Genomic DNA, 18,422 nt, shown 5'->3' on the forward strand with positions numbered 1-18,422 from the left:
GCAGCAAATTTCTTAGATGTAGTCGTCGATTTTGAAATATGGGTGGATGACTTATGTCAAGAGGCTATCACAAATGGAAACTTCTGTTCTTCGTGTAGGTAAAATCATCTCTATTGATACCAGTTCCCTGAGAGCTGCCGGCAGAACTGGCTGGGAAGATTTAGTGAGGAAGTGCATTTATGCTTTTTTCCAGCCCCAGGGCAGAGAACCATCTTATGCCAGACAACTATTTCAAGAAGGTAAAGGTTTTTTTTCTCTTAATTATTTTCATTCACCTTGCTTTTTTATTAATATTGAAGTAATTTATATAGAACTTATGGCTTGATAAGTATTTTCTCCAAATTATAGTTTTTGCGATAATCAGTCTTAGGAAAGGAAGAAATGGGTAAGCAAAGTAATTCATGAGTGGATCCTGAATTTGGGATGCACATTTTAAAGAACAGGGTATCATGTGGTGGTCACTCACCCACTCATTCATTCATTCGTTCATCCAGCAGACATGTATCAAGTTCTTCACATACATAGAACACTATGTCAGGTGGCAGGGATACAACGATGACTAAGAAGCAGGGTTTTGCCCTCAAGGAGCTCAAAATATATTAGGACAATATATGACTTTAAAGATCAGTGTGACATGGGCTTATACCCAGAGGTATAACCAAAGAAGAAAAAAATTAGTTCTGACTTGGAGAATCAGGGATGGCTTCGGAGAGGAAGTGATAATTTCGTCTGACTTTTGAAGATCATTCCCAGCAGAACAGGCATGCGTGAAAGGGCTTCTAGGTAATACAGAAATCTGTATCCCACAGGTTTACTTCATTCCTGTTACAGTACCTGTATCAGCTGACTTAGGTTGAAGTTTCAAGTTAAAAATATGTCATATGAAATTAATAATTGTATAGGTGCTATGTCATGGTACTGTGGGAGATAAAACAAGTATATTCTCTGCCCTTAAGGAACTTAACAATATTACAGGAAACAGGGAAAATTATTTGAGAAAGTTCATAGAGTTTCAGAGGTGGTGAGGGTTTTGATATACTTTAAAAATATTGTCCCGTAATTATGTTAGCCTAATACTCCATTCCCTGTATAATTTATTCTCTATTCTCTAATAGTTTCTTTGGAAAGAGACTCTTTGTATGGCTCTTCCTGAAAAATAATTTAAAAATGTTTTTCATTATTCCATCACCCTTCTTAATTTTAATATTTCCCCAGAATATTAGGATTCCTAACTTTATAGATGATTTTCCATTTGTTACATTTTAGGTCAACTGCTTCCAGGCGGTATGTGGAGAGGAAGCAGCTTGATTTTTTTTTTTTTTTCCAGGAAGCCATCTATATGAACCTCACTAGTCTGGTTACTTCTGGGACAACTTCCTATAGACTAAGAGTTCTCCAGTGGGCCTCTTACTAGACTGATACCTTCCCCAAAGATGGTATTTCAGTGGATAGGACCAAGAACCTACATTTCTTAAAAGTTCCCAGGCAATCCTGAAGTGCAGTCAGGTTTGGAAACAGTGCAATAAGCAACTAATGCCATTTACTGGTTGCAGACTCCCTCTACCAGTCAGTGATGGCACTTGACTTTTGCCTAAGTTTGAGACTCGGAGCACTCTCCCCATTCACTGCTGCAAATGCTAAAGTATACGATGCTCTTTGGTTTTTACCTTAACTTCATAAGTTGGGCCTTCCAAGACTTTACGTGAAAGACTTTTAATTTTACTTGCCTGTAATTTATATATACTTGCACCAAGGCAAAGCAGGTCTAGATTATTGTCTTATTGTCTAAATGACTAGGCTCCCTGTAGATGTGACTGAACCACAGTTGATGTGTTTCTAAACCATTAAAATTCTCTATAAAACATTGATTAAAGTATAACAAGTAACTATCATTAATATATGAAATAAAACAATTTAGAGTAGAATGTAAAGAAATGTAATTCAACACCTCTTTCCCATTAGTAATTTCTTCGTGTCCTTTTCTTCCACTTTTTTGGGGAAGAAAACATTCCTCAATAGAGATAACTTGTATTTTTCTCAGCACTGTTGTCCAGAGTTCGCATGACTCTGATTTTACAGTTCTGGAGATTTTGGGCAATTTGCCTAACAGTGTTCATGGACTGAACACATCTTTTTCTGATATTTCATACTCAGCAGTATCTAACCTGGTAAGAAAACTGTGGTCCATGAAACACTCACGTGGGGATCATCTGCTAAAGATGTTGGCCTGCTGAATTAAAATCTCCTGTGAGGGCCCAGGTATCTGAAGCTCCAGAGGCAGCGCTGAAGTACATCCAGTGTGAGATCCATTGGTCTGTCAGAGTTGGGGGAGGTGTAAATTTGTATTTGCAGTTCCATTGCTCCCTCTTCACTTAAGGACAGTGTGAAAAGAGTGAAATTATGTCACTGTGTGAAACTTGATTTTGTGTGAAACTTTTAAAAAGTTAAAAGTTGGTAAAACTCTATAGTGATTGAGTCTGTCTTTTTTTATTTCCCTGCCCATTAACTTACTCTTTGAAGGCAGTGGCTGGTAGAAAATCCTAATATGCATTAAACTTTAGTTCTTAGCTCAGTTTTTCAGCTGCTTTTGACAGAGACAGCTTTTAAAGGGAGTTTACCATTTTATTTTCCAGAATCAAATTTGAAAAACAAAACAAAACAAACACATTTCAGCCGAAGAATATGTGGGTATGCAGCATGAACTAGATTACAGCAGTAGTTCTGCACTGAGATTAGGGGGAAATGGGTGTCAGGATCACCTGAGGAACTTTTTAAACTAGGAGGAGGAAGTCTGTGTAGGGGTATGTGGTTTGGAAGTTTCCCAGATTCAGTTCAATTGAGAACCATTCCTTTAAGAAAGGTTTAGGTTAAATACTTACCAAGGGTCCTTGATAACATTCATCCAGGGCAGTTGTTAAGCCAGATTTCTGGATCCACCCACACTACTGAATCAGAGTCTATAGTCTAAGATGTTTTCTTACAGAGAAGTTTGGAGAACATAAACCTACATTCCACAAGATATTAATAGCTGTAACTAGGGAATGATGTTTCATACTGAATTAAGTTTGGGGAATGTTTCAGTCTCCCACTCTTGAGAATTCATAAGACATATATTTAACATATATTTAAGTTTCTGGGAGGTTCTACGATAAAGGTACCTGTTTGACTTTGTTATCCAGACTTATTTTTCCTCAGAATACTTATTCCTGTAGCACATCTATCAGCATTTAGGGAGAGTAGCAGTCATGGGAACAGCTTTTTAAGTTGCATTCTTTCTGCATGTATCTAGGGAAATACCAAAAGGTAAAAGAAATCTCTACCAGCATTGACCGGTAGTACCCTACCACACGTCTTATACCTGCCCATTTAGTTAACATCAGTAAAGCATGCTTGTTGAGGTTATCTTGGCACCAAATTGGTTGGAGTCAAAAACCCAAATAGCTCTACTCTTAGAGCTGCTATGATCTGAGAAAATGTTTTTCTTTGCTTCATAGCTCTGTTGAGGCCTATTCTAGAGGGGAAAACAAAACAAAACAGTTGTTATTTTAAAAGGTTCCTAGAAGAGTTTCTGGGGTGTCAGTAATACCACATCAATAGTATCCCTCCCCACCAAGTGTTCTAAAAATTTTAGAAATGGATACAGGAGGCAGGGATCACAATACTAGCGAGCTATATACCTGGTGAAACGAGATTGGAAAACAAGGCCAGGACCTGTGATCAATGACATTCCAAATAGTTTTGTCCAGTCGTAAACCTTGAAACCCATTTATAGGGAAAATTTGGTGTGCGGAGCAAATGTTTATCCAGCCAGCTCTGTAAAGAACTGTGGCTCCCTTACTCATGTCTTAATTCAAAATATTAATGATTGTTTTATAAGATTGAAGCTATTGGTGTGAATAGTATCTAGGGATTGGCTGAATGTGTATATGACTCAGGACATAGGTACTTTGTGTTTGTGTTTTCTTTGGTGTTTTTCAGGAAATATTCATTCAGTACCTGCTACGTACTAGGCTCCATACTAGATATTATCTCACAACATTACTGGCTCAGTTTTAGTGATGATGGGTGAAGGTTAATTTGCATTATGAAGTCCTAAAGTTGTAAATGACAAAGTCAGAGTTCAAGCCTAAATCTGGCTTCTGGGCTCTTGTTCTTTTCATTGATCCATGCTACCTTCCTGTTTATCTTTCCGTCTGAAAAATTGAGCACCAGAAGAATTTTAGTTAACGAGATAGTCTTTTTTTTTTTTTAAGATTTTATTTATTTATTAGAAAGAGAGCGAGGGCACACAAGTGCGCGTGCTCAGGGGGGGAAGGGGCAGAGGGAGAGGAAGAAGCAGGCTCCTAGCTGAGCAAGGAGTCCCACGTGGGGCTCGATCCCAGGATCCTGGGATCATGACATGAGCCAAAGGCAGATGCTTAAATGACTGAGCCACCCCGGTGCCCCTAGTTAACTGGATAGTCTTAAGTTCTAATAATTAAAGTTTTACTATAGTTTATATTACCTTTTTTCCTTTTCAAAGAATGTGTGAATCATGATGTGTGCTAAGTCTTTTTTCCACACATTATCATCCAAAATAAATAATCTAACTTCAAAACTTAAAGTGCAGTAAATTCCTTATATAAAGTTAATAGGGGTTCTCAATTTTGGAATTTTTATTAGTTTAGATAGATAGAATCCCAAGTTAAGACAGCATAGTTACCAAAGGGCGGGCCAGTGATGTTGCTGTGTAATCCACATTAAGTGTCTTAATGTTTCCATGCTAGTCTGAGTTTCTAGTTCTTTCTCACTTTATAGGGCTTATCAACAAATCAAGACATTTCTTTTCCATTAATTTTCATTACAAAAGTTAAGTCCAGATTCCTATGAGAGCAAGAACATAAATTGAGATATAAGCATTTGAGAACACAGCTAAGATCTAAAATCTGTCCTTTAAAGAAATGTTATGGTAGTTGATCACAAGTCAATATTAATCTGTTTACATGAGATTCAAGTTGAGGGTCAATTAGCAAGTACTTACTGGGTGATTTTATATGCAAAGCTTCGTGCAAGATTCAAGGAGAGTGGAAAACAAGAATGGGACACAGTACTAGCCCTTATGTTTATTTTAGCTGATGAAGAAAAATAAATGTAAAGTTATCTACCTTTATTTAAAGTGACACAGAAGAAATGTTTAGGAAGCAATGAAAAACAAGATTGGAAATATAAGTTGAAGTCAGATTGTATATATGTATACTGTACTGTCCAGGATGGGAGACGCTAGCCACATGTTGCTATTGAGTAGTTGAAATGTGGTGTGGCTTGAGGAACTGAATTTAAAATTTTATTTAATTTTAAATTTAAATAGCCACATGTGGCTGGTGACAGTGCAGCTCAATAGTGAAGAGCCAGTGTTTTGCAGCAGAATGGAGAGACCCTAAAGAGCAATAAACAACGATGAAGAGACAAAATGGCATAAGCAAAATAACATGAAATATATTGTATCTTGCCCGGCCCTTTGTATAATGTAGCTTTATCATTATCCCAGATTAATAATTTATCTTGAAATGCTACTTTTTTGTTGTAGATGTATCTTCCAAAATATACTGTTAAAAAGATTTAACAGTTTGAAATCGTTAAATTTTTTTAGGGTTTTGCTATAGCAAAACATTTATTTATATCCTTATACAAAAATTATCCATTTCATTTAAGACTCTCTTTCATCAGTTATTATTTCATTTGGTACTAAATTTCTCCATGTGTTATATTTGGTAAATGTACCAGTGATATGGCTGAAATTGCCAGATGGGTAAAGAATGTGGTTGGTTGGACATCAATCTTAATCCTTTCCATTACGTTTCTATCGTAATTTTGGTACTTAGGCTGATTTGCGTATGGTATAGATTTGCAACAGATTATGCCCTCTTCAGTATGTAAGGTATGCCCAAAGCAATAAAAGAGAGTATGTCTTCTCTTTATTTAAGTCATATGTAGTTTCAAAAAAATATTTATTAATTGCTCCTTTTAAGTCTTTTTAACATGTCTTTAAAATGTAATAGAAGGGCTTTCTGAAATGTCTTTGAAAAATAGTACTAGCGTTCATTACAGGCTAAATTGTAATAGTCATTTATGGTAGTAATTCTTGTGTTTCCATGAATATGATTTTTAACCTTGGTATAGCTGAATCTACCTATTAAATCTTTCTTAAAATAGAATTTTATTATATTGCTAAAACATCAATGACATTTTCTTACTTAGTAGTCTGGTATAGCCTTTACATATTTAATAAATACTTGCCAATATGGTTAGAATTTTGTCTGCTATTAATAAACCTTTAAGACAAAAGTAAATTATGTTGTTTATATAGTGATTTGACTACCTTAACCTAGTTTTTGTTTTTTATATTAGCCATGATTGGCTTTATCTTAATTTACTTCCTACACTAAATTCAAATATAAAAAATAATATGTGAATACACTAATTCCTCAGATGGGACCTTAGTGATTCACATTCCTGAGTGAAAAATTAAATTTGAATTTCAGTTAAGCAACTCTGCAAACTAATAAAAACAGAGAGGGTGAATTTAATGGTATATGAATTATGTCTCAGTAAAGCTGTTGTTAAAAAAATCAGCCAGCAAAAGGAAAAAAAAAAAAACCAAACTTGTTAGAGATAATTCCGAAAGGGAGAAGGGAGATTACTTCCTGGTATTTTTAATGGACACTTAATAAATTTGAAGAACTGTCCCATTATGGGGAAATATTAAGGTTGATTTTTTTTCCTGGTTTGAAGTTTCTTCATAATTTTAACTTATATGAGGAGGCACTCATTCAAGTAGTACTGAATTAAAACTTGTCATCAAGTGGTCTATTTCAACCAGAATCATTCCCCCCGCCCTCAGATATCTGCTTTGTCTGAACTATTCTTTATTTTGAGTCTGCGCAAGCAGCTGTCGGGAGGGCATTTAAAATGAGGTTCAAGGTAGAAATAAGGCTTGGTAACTCTCCTCTGCCCAAAGTACAAGTGTCAGAATTTTAACTAGGTTTTCTTTTGTTTGAAACAGTGATGACTCGTGGCACGGCCTCCAGCCCGTCCTATAGATTCATACTGAATGATGGGACAATGCTTAGCGCCCACACCAAGTGTAAACTTTGCTACCCTCAAAGTCCAGACATGCAGCCTTTCATCATGGGAATTCATATCATCGACAGGTACTACTTACTTGGAGAGCTTCATATGAAATAAGTCAGTTCATATATCTCTTCTTAGAGAAGATTTTTTAATACTCTTGATGGCTAGAAAACAAAAATTCGAAGTTAGGCATTAAGCTAGTGTGATGAGTATATAATCACTATATCCGTACTGGGTTTTATAGTTTTTTCGCCTAACAATAGCCTTATTGTTAAAAAAGAAAGAAAGAGAAAGGAACACAGGAAAGGTTAGGCTGAAAATATGTGTTTCAGGGGTAAAAACCAGAAAGGTGGCTAAAAATAGCCAACTTTCCGTATGTGAACTTCGGTCTTATAAAAGATTTCAGAGTTTGTTAATATTGTTGTTTTTAATTTTAAAAGTGCTGTATTCTCATTAGGGCAAACTCGATGGCTCCTGAGTTCAAGTTGACAGTTTCTCAAACTACAAGTCATTAAACTATCAACTTGAGATTTTTGAATGTCCTTGCCTCTAATTTGTTCTTCTCTCTAAATCCATTTTACATTGGTATATATGGTAAATTCATGGAACCATTCTTTTATCCTATGAATTATTCAAAACCCTACATTTGCAACTATTTAAAATGTAGCATTAAACAAAAACAAAGACATTTCCCCTCACTTCATCTTTTCCTCATCTGATATATTTGCTTATTGGAACATGGTAATACCAGTCACAAATCTGTTGTCATAATTATGGATTTGAGTAAAGAGCTCGATGAAAATCTGAATTCAGTATTCTGTTTTTTTCTAATTTTAGTTTAATTTATGCTTGTGAGTGGAATTAGCACAGTTCTTTTTTTCATATTGTGATTTCTCTTTCAAAACATCTGCTATGTCTGCATATCACCCTTTTTAATTTTTACATCAGTGACACAGTATTTTCCTTACCCAGTCTTCCTCTTTGGAGTTGAAATACTTAAAAGCTGTAACAAGGGAGTCATGAATAAAAGACTTTGTAAACAGAGGTGTGGGAAGTTTCTCTTTCAACCAAAAATATTATTGTAATGTTAAGTATTTGTATTAAATTTTGAAAAGTTTAAAGTACATATATTGGATTTTTTCCAAGACCAAGGAAGATTTCTTTCCCATATAACTGAAACCATTATCAAATTTATGAGACCATGAGCACTGTTTCCTATTAAGTGATGCTAATATTTCACAGTAGCGCTAACAGTCCACTGTTTTTCCTTAATTTAAAGTCATACAGAAGCTCTTTACTTGATGGCTTGCAATATTAATGAGGTTAATGGTCTTGGTTTATAATATGCATCATAAAAATATTTTAATGGAAACCAGTGAAGATGTTTGAATAATAATGTCTTTTTCCCCCCCTAGGGAACACAGTGGTCTTTCTCCTCAAGATGACACTAATTCTGGAATGTCAATTCCCCGAGTAAACCCCTCCGTCAATTCTAGTATCTCGCCAGCTCATGGTGTGGCCCGTTCATCCACATTGCCACCATCCAGCAACAACATGGTATCCCCCAGAGTAAACCGCCAACAGAGCTCAGACCTCCATAGCAGCAGTCATAGTAATTCTAGCAACAGCCAAGGGAGTTTTGGATGCTCACCTGGAAATCAGATTGTAGCCAGTGTTGCCTTAAACCAGGGACAGGCCAGTTCCCAGAGCACTAACCCCTCTTTAAACCTCAATAATTCTCCTATGGAAGGTACAGGAATATCTCTCGCACAGTTCATGTCTCCGAGGAGACAAGTTAGTTCTGGATTGGCACCAAGGCCCAGGATGCCAAACAATTCGTTCCCTCCTAATATTCCGACATTAAGCTCCCCCGTTGTCATGACAGGTACTGCCTGTAATAATAGTAACCGATCTTACTCAAACATCCCAGTAACATCTTTACAGAGCATGAATGAAGGACCCAATAACTCTGTTGGCTTCTCTGCCAGTTCTCCAGTCCTCAGGCAGATGAGCTCACAGAATTCACCTAGCAGATTAAATATACAACCAGCAAAAGCTGAGTCCAAAGATAACAAAGAGATTGCATCCATTTTAAATGAAATGATTCAGTCTGACAACAGCTCTAGTGATGGCAAACCTCTGGATTCTGGGCTTCTGCATAACAATGACAGACTCTCAGATGGAGACAATAAATACTCTCAGACCAGTCACAAACTAGTGCAGCTTTTGACCACAACTGCAGAGCAGCAGCTACGGCATGCTGAGATAGACACAAGCTGCAAAGAGGTACTGTCTTGCTCAGGCACTTCCGGCTCTGCCTCTGCTAACTCTTCAAGCGGTTCTTGCCCCTCCTCTCACAGCTCGCTGACGGAGCGGCACAAAATTTTGCACCGGCTCCTACAGGAGGGTAGCCCCTCGGATATCACCACTTTGTCTGTTGAGCCTGATAAAAAGGACAGTTCTTCTACTTCTGTATCCGTGACTGGACAGGTACAAGGGAGCTCAAATGTAAAACTAGAACTGGATGCTTCAAAGAAAAAAGAATCAAAAGACCATCAGCTCCTACGGTATCTTTTAGATAAAGATGAGAAAGATTTAAGATCAACTCCAAACCTGAGCCTGGATGATGTAAAAGTGAAAGTGGAAAAGAAAGAACAGATGGATCCTTGTAACACAAACCCCACCCCAATGACCAAACCTGCTCCTGAGGAAATTAAACTGGAGTCCCAGAGCCAGGTAGGTGATCCCTCGCTTCACAGAACGAACATTCAGAGTTACTTTTTCCTTTTCATGTATTTTACTCCAACCATAAACCAGATTTGGATTCAGGCTATGTTTTGTCCTACCCTTTGGGCATGTATTAAAAGGTTAGTATCAATGGCTGAAGCATCACAGGATGCCCTCAGAGAAAATGGTTGAAAAATCACAGGATGCCCTCTTTGGAACTTCGGAGAGCTACAGTTTCAGTGTGGCATTCTAAGCAAGTGGAGATTTGCTTCTTTCTATAAAATCAGTTCACAGCTTTGGAGATTTTTAAACATACCTCTCCTGCCCCCCTCCTCCCATCCCCACCTGTTGAATCCAACTCTCTGAAGATAGGACCCAGAAATCTGTATTTTTAAGAAGCTCCCCAGAGAACTCTGATGTGTAGCTAAGTTTGGGAACCTCTGATATAACTGAAATGGGAGAGAAGTGTGAGGAGGTGGGCAAGACTGCCTAGTCTGGCTTGCTTTGCCATTTAGTTTCCCTTGAACGTTTTCTAAGGCTGTTTTTCTTCTCCTCTGATTCTAAGCACCTTTAACCCTTATCAGAATAGGGACTTTGAGTATTCTGAAACAGAAGTAAACATAAATAAACCTTTGCATGAATTGTTACAGATTAGGAACCTCTGTGTTTAGGCTGAGGTGGGGGTGGAGCGAAATTAACAGGCACCTTCATTTATTAGATAATTGCTGTGGACCCTGAAGGAATTTAAGAAAAACAGAAAATAGAGTCTCTCCCCCTCTGAGCTTGCAAGTTATTTAGAAAGAATATAGACAAGTATGAAATAGCTGAAAATGTACTTACAAAGCATCTTATCAATGAGACTTTCCATTGTGAAACAGGATTCACACTTCATGTGCTTAGGTCCTTCATTTCTTGAGCCAGCTTTATGTTCTACCCCAGTCTCACAGAAATCTCTCTCTTCCCTCAGGCATACTGCATTCTAGGCATATGGAAGTCCTTGCCATTCCTGGGATAAGCCATGTCTCTTCTAAGCATCTTCTGCCTTGTTCTCCTTTCTGTCTGCCGAACTTTTCCTCATCTTTCACAAACCAGTTCAGACATCATCTCTATAAAGCCTTCTCCACTAGCCCTCGTTAGACATTTCTTTCCTCTCTGCATTCATAGTGCTCTGTATTGTCTCTATTGACTATTTGTAATAACACTATTTTGGTTACTTCTATATGTGTGTGCGCTTTGAGGTACAAGTAAACTAATACTGTGTTTTTAAGCTGAAAAACAGCTTTAAATAATAGCTACATTAAAACTCTCACTCTTTAAAATTAACTTAAAAAGTCACAGCTATATAAAATAATGCCATTGTGTGCAATCCTGGTACATCTGTTCTGGTTTACATGTACATACATTTCTGCTGCGTTTATACCTACAAGTGGAATTGCAGGATCATAAGATATGTGTATGTTCATCTTTAGTTGATAATGCCAGTTTTCCTAGTGTGTACCAAGAATTCCCTCTAGTTGTTCCATGTTGTTGCTAATACTTGGTATTGTCAATCTTCTAATTTTAGCCATTCTGTTGTCTGTGTAGTGATACTTTATAGTTTTAATTTGCATTTCCCTAATAAATGTCTTTGATTATTTGCATATCTTCTTTGTGAACTGCCTATTCAAGTGTCTTGCCCATTTTCCCAATATGTCGTCTTTTTCTTATTGACTTGTAAGAGTTTTTTACATATTTTGGATGAGTCCTTTATTGGCTTTTTATTTGCAGACGTCTTCTCTATGCTTTACCTTGCCTTTTCTTTCTTTTAATGGTACTTTTGATGAAGTTCTTCATTGTAATTGTAATGTAGTCCAATTTGTCAATTTTTTCCTTTATGATTAGTACTTTTTTGCACATGTATAACAAAAGATGTGTTCAAAAATGTTCATAGTAGCCTTATTTGTATTAGCCCCAAACTGGAAACACCCCCAAATCCATCACAGTAGAATGAATAAATATATTGTGGTATGTTCATACACTGGGTTGCTATTTGAAAACAAATTAACGACTGCTACATGTGACAAGATTCTGAACTTCAGAAATGTAATGCTAAGTGAAAGGAGTCAGACATTTTAAAAATTACATACATATATAGTTCCATTTAGACAGTCTAGAAGCATAAATTTTAGTTGAATTAAATAGTGAAACCCAAACAGGTAGACATTTTATGTTGATGAACTATCTCAAAGTAATCATAGTAGAATAATACTGTGAAATAAAGGCCAGTTTTCTCCTATCCATAACCTCAGACAGATGTAGGGATGCCCTATCTAGTCTAGAAGATAGGTTTCTGATTTTATTAAATCCTCAAGTGGGAAATGACCTTCCTGGGATCTTTGAAGCTGATATACTATTTATAAAAAAGTTTCCCAAACTTTTTTTAAATTAAAAAGTTACATCAGTGTAAATTTATTTTTCATTCCATCATTAAGTAAGTCATTTCACAAGATTTTAAAAACTTGACAAAAAATCATCCATGATCAGCATAACACAGTATTCTTGACACTTCTTTCCAGTCCAATCTTTTTCCAACACATAAATTTTATGCCAAAATATAGTAGACAAATATTATGTGTATATTATCTTATATCCTCTGGTATAGTAATATCAGAAGCATCCAAACTGTTTTCCAGTAGCTCACGTAATTTCAGTGAGGCCTTAATCTTTAATTCTTTCTTCTTTCTTTATTTTCTCATAGTCACGCTTAACTCGTAGAATATAAAGGAACAACTTTTTTTCTACATTGATTCAAGTAAAGTATAGAATATATTTCCTCTAACTTTGGTTTCCATTCTTAGTTTACAGCTGACCTTGACCAGTTTGATCAGTTACTACCCACGCTGGAGAAGGCAGCCCAGTTGCCAGGCTTATGCGAACCAGAGAGGATGGATGGTGCGGTCACCAATGTAACCATCAAATCAGAGACCCTGCCAACTTCACTTCAGTCCACCACTGCCAGACCCACTTCCAGGCTGAATAGTATGTGTTGGGAGAAAACCTCATTTTAAATGTCTAATGATAATGTGGATTAGTGCTTTGTTTCTCAACATTACTGCACAGACCATTTATTTGTTGAGAGTGAACTATTTTTGCATTAATGCTGCTGTAAATAATGTACAGTTACTTTTATACATATGAACTTCACTCATCATGTGTATCTTAAGTTACAGTATAACTTCTATCTTTCTGTAATTAATGTTAAAGTGAATAGTTGATGTTGAGGAGAGCAATTTTGTGTTCTTACCCAAAACATTCCATAGCAGGACTTTCAGAAATACAGTATTGGTCAGATTATATTACCCAAATTGTCTTCCTTGAATGCTAGTCCTACGAATTGGAAAAAGGGATTTTGTGCTAAAATCCACTGGGCAAATACTACATGGCACATATACCATTCTCCTATTAAAATTCCACAGTGCATATTAAAGGTTTTAAAAAGTCCTATGTTAAAGATACCAGTTTAGATTTCTGTAACGGAGCATTTATCATACTTTCTTGATTATGGAATTCCTTTTCTCAAGTCATGTTACCCCATGGAGCACCATTTAGGAGACAACTGCATTGAAATGGGTCACTGCTGCTCTAGTCTAAAGAGACACTTTGATAGTATAATACTTCATGAAGACTGGGCTGTCAAGTTTTTTTCATCTGTCAAATTTTGAAGTTGAAAATAACAGTGGTGGTAATTCCATTGTGTAACCTTGAAACCAAAGGAAACTAAGCAGCTCACTTTCAAAATTTGCCCGTGTTCCCAATCTAAGTCTTGTCCCTCTTCTGACAGGATCAGATGTGGGACTCATTTATTTCAGTCTTACTGCAGCTTTTAGCTGTCATGACACAATTCCTGCAAGTTTGCCAAGATTTCCAGGAAGCTGGATAAAAAGGTCTTGAGTCATTTCTGACATTTTTGGAAGCAGTTTTTCAGCTGACCAGGGCACTAGGTGTGAGCAGGAGCCCAGGTTCAAGTTTCACATTCTCCATTTAATGGTGTTACTTTGGGCACATGAATTTCCTGAGCTTTATTCTCTTTATCTGCAAAAGGAGAATTAGATGAGATGACTCCAAAAGTCTCTTCTAATTGGAACTGAGAGGCTCCAGATTCTGGGGAAACAAGAAGGTGCAAGGCAATAAAAGGAAGCCTGAATATTGAGTGGTTTGATCCTGGATCCCCATCCAATATGGGAGCCTGGGGGATTTATCTCAGGAGAACCGAGTTGCCAGAAAGAAGATGTCTGGATAGGAGTATGTAAGGGGAGCTCCCTAAAGTGCAAAGGTCACCCTGCCATCTAATCATCCAACAGAAGGCTCCCAGAAGACACAGGCCTCACACTCAGCTCTCACAGTCAGTGTTTTAGAACACTGACCAGACACCGCCAGAGATCACCAGGACTTTGAGGGAAGTCTGCAACTTGAAAGAGAGTAAAAGAAACAAAAAGAGGATGCAATAGAGCTATATAACAAGTGCATGGACTAAAAAAACAAAAACAAAAACAAAACCCTAAAATGTTTGAAAAGATATTTTATCCATATGGGAAGAAAAAAAGCAAAGAATAAGAAAATATCTTTGGAAATTAGATATCCAGCATTTTAAAATTTCAAGAGAAATGGTAGAAGACAAAACTGAGAAAAACTTTCAGAAATAACAAAAAGACCAAAAAAAAAAAAAGTTGGGAAGAAAAACGTTAAGATAGACCTATGAGGGCCAATAATGATTGATAAGAATCAATCAAACAATGAGAAGGGGGGAAAGGGAAGAGAAGATATTTTCAAACAAACAAAAAAAATCGAGAATGTTCTAGAACCAAAGAACATAATTCTTCAGATCGCAGTGGCTCAACAAGTATCCAACACGTACACACAAAAAAGACCTATACCAAAACTTATCATCAGGTAATTCTGGAACACACCAGAGAGAAAGATTCTACAGTCTTTCAGAGAAAAGATGTGAATTGCACGCAATGAGTCATAATTGCCCCAACTTGGAAGCTATCAAGCCATGAAAAGACATGGAGAAACTTTAGTGCATGTTTCTGAGTGAAAGAAGCCAATCTGAAAAGGCTACATACTGTATGATTCCAACTATAAAGCATTCTGGAAAAGGCAAGACTATGGGGACAATGAAGAGATCAGTGGTTGACAGGAATTCGTTGCTAGTGATTGCCAGAGGGAGGGATGAATGGGTGGAGCATGGGGGATTTTTAGAGCAGTGTAATTGTTCTGTATGATACTGTAATGGTGGATACATGTTGTTATACATTTGTCAAAATGTGTAGAATGTACAACACAAAGAGTGAACCCTGTAAACTATACATTTTAGTTAATGAAAATGTATCAATATTAGCTCATCAGTTCTAACAAGTGTAGTACATGAATTAAAAATGTTATAAGAAACAGCCCCATCTAAAAAAATAGGCAAAGGATTTTAAGACACTTCATAAATGAAGATTGAAAATAGCCAATAAGCACATGAAAAGATGGTCAGTATCTTTAATCATCAAGGAAATGCATATTAAAACTATAATGCAGTACTTCTACACATCCATTGAAATACCCCAGATTTTAAAAACTGACAGTACCAAATGATGATGTCAAAGATGTGGAGCACCTTGAACTTTGGCATTGCTGTTGGATATATAAAATAGTAAAATTGTTCAGTGGTTTCTCATCAAGTGAAACATACATTACCATGTGACCCAGCAATCCAACTCGTAGGTATTTAACAAAGAGCAAGGAAAGCATGTGCTCATCAAAAGGACTTGACCACAAATGTTCCTACAGCTTTATTCATGATACCCTCAAACTGGAAATAGTCTAATGTCCATCAACAAAGAAATGGTATATTTATAAAATGAAATACTGTTGAGCAGAGAAAAGGAAGAAACTAGTGGTACATGGCAGGAATTATTCTCAGAAACACGCTGAGTGAAAGAAATCTGGATCATAGGGTGCCTGTGTGGGGTTGAGGTAGGGAAGATCGACAGCCAAGAAGCTTGAAGGAACTTTTAGGCATGACAGAAATATTCTATTTTCTTTATTGAGATGGAAGGTTATGGGTTTATATCTTTGTCAACATTTATTAAACTGTACACTTAAAATGGGTGCATATTATTATATATAAATTAGACGTCAATCAGATTTACTTTAGAAATATCTGAGGTTAGAGTAATTTCTAACCTATAATTAGCCATCCAAATTGCCAGTAGTTGTGAAGATGGAAAAAAGACATTTTCACATATAAAAGGGCTCAAATATTTGCATTTGCATGGTATAGTCACCTTTTCTAGTGACGGTCCTTAGCGAATGTACTTCAACAAAACAGGGAGAAAGCCAAAAAAGAGAAAGATACAAGGTCCAGGGGAAACAGAGGATCTGAAAGGAGTCCGGGAGTGATAGCTGATCAATAAGATTAGGGAACACCCAATACAGATTGGAATCTGAATCTTCTGGAAAGGAGGCTTCTAGGGGAGAAATGAGATTGTCTCTTTGAGTTTATAGAAAAGATTACTGATAGGTTTATGTCAACAATGTTGAAGCATCTGAAAGATTCCCCTAGAAAAGCAGCAAATGAAAAAAATAAGACAATTGTTAACTCCGGAAAAAAGAAAGCATGGTATAAGAAAGGAGGTTTGAACATAGTGCACAATGTAATTTTGCAGTGAGTATTATTTGCATAATTATAAGAATCTAAGTATTTATTTTATAAAAAAACTGTGATCTCTGTTAGGAAATTGGGGACTTAGGAGGTAGTAGGAGAGGTAGGTGTGGGAGAATTAAGACCTCATCTATCACAATGGGAAGTCAGTAATCTCAAATTGAGACATCAAGGAATAGCAGCATATATATATTTAGAAATAAATAGGATAATGCCAAAGAAAACAGATTGGGAATGGCTTCCTACAAGTTGAGAATGGCTTCCTGCATTAAAAGGGAAGTAACTGAAGGATTAGAAGGGGTAAGGCTTAAAGCTGCTTTTATTTGTAATGGACCGTTTAGTCTTGACTTTTAAAATTATGTTACATGTATTTGATAAAAATTAAAATTAATTAAAAAAATTGTTTTCTAGCTCCACAGGCCTGTGAAAATGGAGTGTTTTTCCTTCATAGTCTGTCCTGAGGCAAATAGCTCTTGCTTCTCTCTTGAGATTCCCTCCCCTGAATATAGCTCCATGTATAAAAGTATATAAATAGGCCAGAATCTGTTAAACCTTGTGCTGTAGTGTTGGCAAAGGCCAAAAGCAAAGAAGGGGAAGATCCTGGGGTAAAGGAGGGTGAGGATGATAGATGCAGACAGCTAGTCTACGATGTTTCCATATAGACGAGAAAGAAAATAAGATTTCAGGAGGCATAAGGCTAAGGAAACAAGTTGAGCAGAATAAAGGAAAAGAGAATAAAGGATTGGAGAAGGAAAAAGAAGTTGGGGACAGAAATACAACAACGTATCCAGTAAAGAAGAGAATAGCCTCTAATTCTCTGCCTCCTCTAGCCTCTACACTTACCACCACTACCTTTTACTAGAACCAGAGTCCATCACTGAGTGGCTGATTTCACGTCCTAACCTTGAGCCCACTTGGGAAAATCAAACATCTTTCTTTAGTCTTCAGTCTTAAGCTGAACTGTGTCAAGTGCAAATGCCTGGAGTAGGACAGAGTTTAGTCACCATCATATTTCACCACCTGAGGTACACCAGTTAGAACTTCTGGGTCCTTCTGCCATGGCACTCATCTTTTCTCTTACCTTTTCTTTTCCTTGCCCTTTTGCACTGTATTTTGAGAGAATCACTGGGCTGCATTTTCCAGATCAAAACTGAATCTTCAACCATATCCATTCTGCTATTGAGCTCTTTTAATTGCAGCTATCATGTTCTTAATTTCTAGAAATTATTTTTCTTCTCATAGGAGTCCATTACTTTCTGTGGGTATGATAAACCTTGTCATCTGTGTAACGATACATTATTATACTTATTCTAGGCCTTGTCCATTTTCTATAAGAATCTTTTTTTCTCCAAAGTTACTTTCTTTGTTAAATTTGCTGTCTTTCCTGCCATTGACCTTTCTTGCATGTTTGGTGCATTTGCGCTGTCCATATACACAGACCAAGGCCTAGAATGAACAAAATTGGTAGCTAGCGTGTGTCTTTAGCTGAAGTGAGAAACCCTTTTGCTCTGGCAGCAAATGTAGGTTCTGATTATAGAAGCCCTGTTTCTATGTTGCTGTTCTGAGAGAATGGGGCTTGGTGATGGGGAAATCCTCGTGGCAGCCCAAGCACCCACTCTGGGAGATTCCCTGGGCAGAACTCCCACCTCAAGTCATGCTCTTACCCCTTTAATCCCAGGGGCAGACGCCAGAGTCCTCCGCATTTGGGGCGGGGCTTGCTGCAGCTGTTCAGTGGCCCAGTTGCCCGTGGCCTGTTCCTGTACCCGCTCCAGTGACCCCTGAGCTTGGAGTTGTTCTGGACTGCTTTTGGGAAAACTCCCCTTCTTGAAGAATCTTCTCTTTGTCTTGTTGTTTTTTAGTTTCGTTGAAATTTTACCATTGGTTTGTTCCCTCT

General features: G+C 37.0%; 1 protein-coding gene across 10 annotated transcripts in view; it reads left to right on the forward strand.

Annotated features, from left to right (window-relative positions):
* Positions 1-18,422, forward strand: part of NCOA1 (nuclear receptor coactivator 1) — a 239,683-nt gene that overhangs the window by 178,402 nt on the left and 42,859 nt on the right. For all 10 annotated transcript variants that reach the window (XM_078056046.1, XM_078056041.1, XM_078056044.1 and 7 more), the window contains 4 exons: positions 99-239; positions 7,043-7,190; positions 8,526-9,846; positions 12,675-12,855. In XM_078056046.1, coding sequence (XP_077912172.1) covers positions 99-239; positions 7,043-7,190; positions 8,526-9,846; positions 12,675-12,855 — 1,791 coding nt within the window. The remainder of the gene's footprint in view (positions 1-98; positions 240-7,042; positions 7,191-8,525; positions 9,847-12,674; positions 12,856-18,422) is intronic.

Source organism: Halichoerus grypus, chromosome 10 (assembly GCF_964656455.1).
Source record: "Halichoerus grypus chromosome 10, mHalGry1.hap1.1, whole genome shotgun sequence".
NCBI lineage: Eukaryota > Metazoa > Chordata > Mammalia > Carnivora > Phocidae > Halichoerus > Halichoerus grypus.